This window comes from Olea europaea, chromosome 9 (genome assembly GCF_002742605.1).
Source record: "Olea europaea var. sylvestris chromosome 9, O_europaea_v1, whole genome shotgun sequence".
Classification (NCBI taxonomy): Eukaryota; Viridiplantae; Streptophyta; class Magnoliopsida; order Lamiales; family Oleaceae; genus Olea; species Olea europaea.
The window spans coordinates 6,936,714-6,941,928 of NC_036245.1; the positions used below are offsets into that span (position 1 = coordinate 6,936,714).

At 35.6% G+C, this 5,215-nt stretch overlaps 1 protein-coding gene across 1 annotated transcript in view; it reads right to left on the reverse strand.

Moving 5' to 3' along the window:
* Positions 1-201: 201 nt before the first annotated feature.
* LOC111399530 (DNA-directed RNA polymerase I subunit 1-like) overlaps positions 202-5,215 on the reverse strand; it is a 19,853-nt gene continuing 14,839 nt past the window's right edge. The window contains exons 17-21 of the mRNA XM_023026897.1: positions 3,930-4,128; positions 3,482-3,819; positions 2,672-2,812; positions 1,300-2,041; positions 202-1,102 (exon numbers count right to left, since the gene is read on the reverse strand). Of these exons, the coding sequence (XP_022882665.1) occupies positions 491-1,102; positions 1,300-2,041; positions 2,672-2,812; positions 3,482-3,819; positions 3,930-4,128 (2,032 nt within the window). The 3' untranslated portion in view covers positions 202-490. The remainder of the gene's footprint in view (positions 1,103-1,299; positions 2,042-2,671; positions 2,813-3,481; positions 3,820-3,929; positions 4,129-5,215) is intronic.

Genomic DNA, 5,215 nt, shown 5'->3' on the forward strand with positions numbered 1-5,215 from the left:
GAACCCCTTTAATTTTGAAAAATGCATTATAAATAGTAGATTAATGAAAAATGTGTAGTTAAAAAAGAATGAAATTTTTTTTGTGCATGTCACATTATTTTAATGAAGAATGTGGTCGAAATGAATACTGTAAAAAAAATAATATGGTAAAATGTAAAATAATGGATGACAAACAGGGACTAAATTACATAAAACTCGACCTTCACAAATAATATATCCTTTCCATTCATCAACGAGATATTTTCTCTAATTTTCACTTAGATCCCTGAACTTTCTAAAAGTATGCTGATAGATCCAAAAGCTACTTAAATTGATATATATGTTACATATCATACCCTGCAAAATTTTGGAAATTTTACAAAAACAGCAAACCAAACACCCTCTAAAGCTCTCCTCTTTAGTTTTTACACTTGCGACAAGATAAGTAGAATATAACTATCAAACACGAACAGAGCTAAATGATAGCAACAAAATTTTAAATTTCTGTACATCATACGTCCAATTTCTGCATCAAGTCAAAACAACCAGTACCCATCTTCACAGGCAAGCCAAGGCAAATCCTAGAAGACGGTGTCTCCAAGTTGTCGGTCATCCCATGAGAAGCTGCTTCTACAATGAACTTTGAGGCCGTTTCGAACGACATCTTAATAAACGGTGACAATGACTCGGCAATGCTTCCATGCCTGGTCATTGGTCGGTAACCTCCCGTATGCGTCATGTAATCTGCAATTAAACTCAAATGACGATAGTCAATCTTCACTCCATAAATATCAAAAACTTGCTTCACCTCTCTAATGATAGTAGCTCGAGCAGCTTCTACCCCGTACATCTTCAACATAGCATCAATATTGTTGGAATATAAACGACTCAAATCGAGGTCGTCTTGCATTTCCCAGAAAGACTTGAAATCTACTCCTGATGCCTTCATTGCCCAATAAGCAAGGTCTTCATTGCCCGTCTGCAAATCTTTGGCAGTAGACTTCGGCTTCTTATCATCATCCCAAATAACTGTTTTTTCATCTGCATCATATTTTACCATTTTACAATGACTGATCTTGCCTGAACTCTTGATATATACTTTCTTTGCAGTCTTCTGAGCAATCTGTAAATTAGTTTTAAGAATCGCATATTAGCTACTGGCATATAGGTAATGAGAATTAGATAGTACTAGCCATATATTAAAGAGATAAACAAGCCAAATCTTGTTTATTATGCTGTCCAGTCCTATGCAGCAGTACTATGTACCAAATATTCACTGAATGTACTGGATAGAGGGAGGGTCAAAGGGTCGAGATATACCTGAGCAAGCAACAAATGAGGTTCAATTTTAAAGTGGACTTCAAAATGTAATCCATTAACTGCAATGTAGATTGCCCTACGCGGTTTCTTGTCCAAGACTTCTTCTGAATTTTTATTTTTGGCCATCGATTTGACCCCTGACCGACTTGATTTAGACTTTCCATGATCGTTTTGCATATTATAAGCTTCATCATCATCATCTGTGTCAGTTTCCTCATCCTTCCTATTCTCAACCTCCTCCAGATGATTTTGATCACTTTGTCCTTTTCCAATTTCAGAAGATAACTCACCTTCATCAGGTTCATCTTCAGAGCCATCATCATAATCCATCTCATCCGTAGATTGTTGTTTTCTCTTTTGCACATCTGAACCTAGATCCTCTCCCCTTTCATTGCCATCAGCATCCATATCATCGTCCATATCTTCTGGTGATGTAACTGTAGATTTATTGTCACCTTCGATTAACGTCTCTGAGGGAGAGCTCATAGTGAAATTTTTAATGCCACTAATTCTGGATAGAAACATCACATGATTTTCTATTGCATCCTCCAATTCCCTTAGGAACGTGGATCTAAGAGTTGCGTGTAGGTCTTCTAATGACACAAATTCGGTTGCTTTCAGTTCCATTTTCAGCTTGTAGATTCTAGCCTGGTCATTAATTGAGAGTTCTACTTCCATGCTCTCTGCCAAATCCGCTATACATACTTTCTTCACATTCGTGACAAGAGACATAACATCAGGCCTGTAATTATAGACAAAGTGAGACTTTATTCTTACATGCACTCAAATACATTCATCCTAATCAAAATATTATTTTATTTCTAGGTTTCTACTTTCTCAAAATATACAAGTCCCATATCAAAAATTCCGGTTTCAAGATATTAAAACTACTTTATTGAAATATAAATTTGAAAAACTAAGAGTACTATATTTGCTATTAACTATGGGGGGGAAAGCAGTGTCTATATCGTGTTCTCTTAATTGCAACACCAAAGTCAACCCAAGCACCTTTTCGTGGTGGAAGGAATACAAACAAGCCAACCCTATCAACTACTCACACAATGAGCAAAAATTGGCATGGGAAGCATGGAACTGAAAAACCAGCAAACCAGAGAATGAGAATGTTTACTTACAAGTAAATACGTAAATTTTAAAATAAATATCATTTTAATTAGTCAAAGTTAGAAGCGAGTTACTTATTTGGCAGTAGTAACTTTTTTTACTTAAGAAAGTTAGAAAATAAATACCTATTCAATAGATGTTTGGAGAGAACTTAACAGATACTTTTCCTTCGTTTGAGCTTAGTCAAACATGTTCCTAATACTGTTAAGGAAACCCTATCATGCCAAGATGAAACTATAATAGAACTCACTTAGATCTATATTGTATGAATGGGCATGACAAAATTGGCGTCTTGATAGTGTCCGATGCAGTCATCAAAATCTCCTGCAGACGAGGAATACCAAGGGTAACATTCATTTCCCCACGGCCAGCAAGATGGAAAGTGTTGAGTCTGAAAAAATACAAGCATATAATGAAACTTGGCTGTTTTGATGTTGTACAGAGTAAACGAAAGAGAATATATTGTTAACAATAAAGATATGAACATTATAAAATATACTCCTGAAGAACACTGAACTCCATAAACACAAAAGGGATAGTGCTTAATTGGGGTGTTAACTTCAATAAGAGATTTGCATACAGAATCAATCCGAAGGGGGAAGCGGGTCGGATGGCAAGCCCCCCTCTCTTTCGAGCGAATTGCGGAGCCAAATTGTTCATTTGAAAAAATGGAAACCCTTTCTTTGTAGTGGACTCATCCCCTGGTAGGCTTTTTGGGGATAGAGGGACTTAAACCCTCACGATTTTTAAAGTCAACGGATTTTCCTTCTACTATAAATTTTTTTTCTTTTTCATTTTTTTTTTTTAAAAGTAAACTACAGCATTATAAGTTCTCCATATACTACATCGTTAACGAAATGTAATGTTTGAGCATGAATTATAGAGAAACAATAAGATGGAAGGATCAAATAAACTCAAATATGCAAATCTTCTGATGGATATGTATTCTGAATGATAAGTACCAGAATGAACAATGGCAAATGCTTTTTTTTACTTTTATTTTTTGAAAACAGCAAGTGCTTATTGTGAGAACAGAAAAGAAAGAATTGCATGAACTTACGTCATCTGTGTTGACGGTTCACCAATGGATTGAGCAGCAATGACACCAACTGGTTCTCCTGCTTGTGCTAGACTTGATAGATATTTTTGTTCAACCAATTCTAAAAAGTTGTTTTGCTCCTTTTCTGTTGCCTTCCATTCTAATTGGTTTTCCTTCTTTTTTGCCTTGCGTCCTTTAGATAGGTGCTCCTTTTGGTTCAGTTTTTGTACTTCTGATGCATCTTTTCTTGCCTCACGAATAAAGTGTCTGGCTTCCTTTTCAAGCCCATCTGGCAACTTTTCAATATAAGTATTGTACTCACGCTTGTTCTGAAATTTTCGGCAAATAGTTTCTTGATTCTGAACAAACATTAAAGAGAAGATGTCTTAGTTATCATTTTTCATGCAAATGATTAAAAAAAATATAGACGATCTTATAACTAGACTAGATGGAGAATCTAGGTCCTTACATCTGCTAGAGCCTTGAAATTTTTTAGAAAGCTTGTACGGTGCACATCAACACCGTCTTCACCGTAATAAAACTGAATTATTGAACCATCTGCATCACGGACAGTATAATCATAACTAACTTTCAGACTCTCAAGATTTTTTATGAGGCACCGCTGGAGATACCCACTTCGAGATGTTTTTACTGCAGTATCAACCAACCTGTACAAGAAAAACTAACAGTTAGAAAAATCATTACCAGATGGCTACGGTGAAAACAGTAATCTCTGGTTTTAAGAAGCCACAATATAAGATAGCACAGAGAATCTCCAACATTTATATGACGGAAAAAAACTTCAAAGTTTACAGCAACCGGTGTACTTCATCCCATGAAATAGAAGAAATGTGGTGTGCTGTGTGAACAGAGATCAGAGATGCCTAATGAAGCATAGCGATGCAAAAGGAGAGGAGGATGTCATGAACATATTTTCCATAAAAAGGCTTGAAACCAAATTTAATACAACAATCCTGTTAAATCTATTTTTCAGGCAATAAGCAGCTATAACAAAGTTACCACATTATGATGCATAAAAGTAATATCTAGTAGGTAGAGAAAATAAGTTTATGGCGTAATACATGAAAAAGAAGATTTTCTGGCACATTTTTCAAGTGGCAAAACGGGTAACTCATTACTGAACCAGCAGTAATTCCAGTAACTTTAACAAACCTCTACAGAAGATTTTAACATGCTTCTTGAAGAAAATTCAAGGGCCAGACATTCAAATGGATTTAGTTCAGTCAGACTGATGGAGTATTAATAGGGATTTTAATTATTTAGTTCACTATTTTGATTCGTATTTTAGGAAATACGATTAGAGTATGATTTAATAACTTTTATATCATTTCTTTCCTTAGTTATATATTTCAAACCCTATATAAAGGGCTCTTTTGCATTGTAATAGTACAACTTTTGAATGAATGAAATAAATTGATCTCTCCCCAGTTTCTAATCTTCCTTTTCCTCTCTTCTTCTATTTCTCCCTCCCTCCTCTTCTCTCCCCTTTCCCCTTCTCCTACAATTCTCCCATAGCATCCGGCGTCAATTTGGTATCAGAGCTATTCGTTCTCCTTTGGTCTACATTTCAAATCCAAAGTCTACAACATCTCAACCATCCATTTCCATCCAATCCATATACACAACACCATCCAAAACTTCACAATCATCCTTTTTTCACAAATCACAAAGGCAACAAACAGAAGTAAAACGGCAGCCAGAGCTGTCACTTCCATCTTATAGTGTGATTTGGGG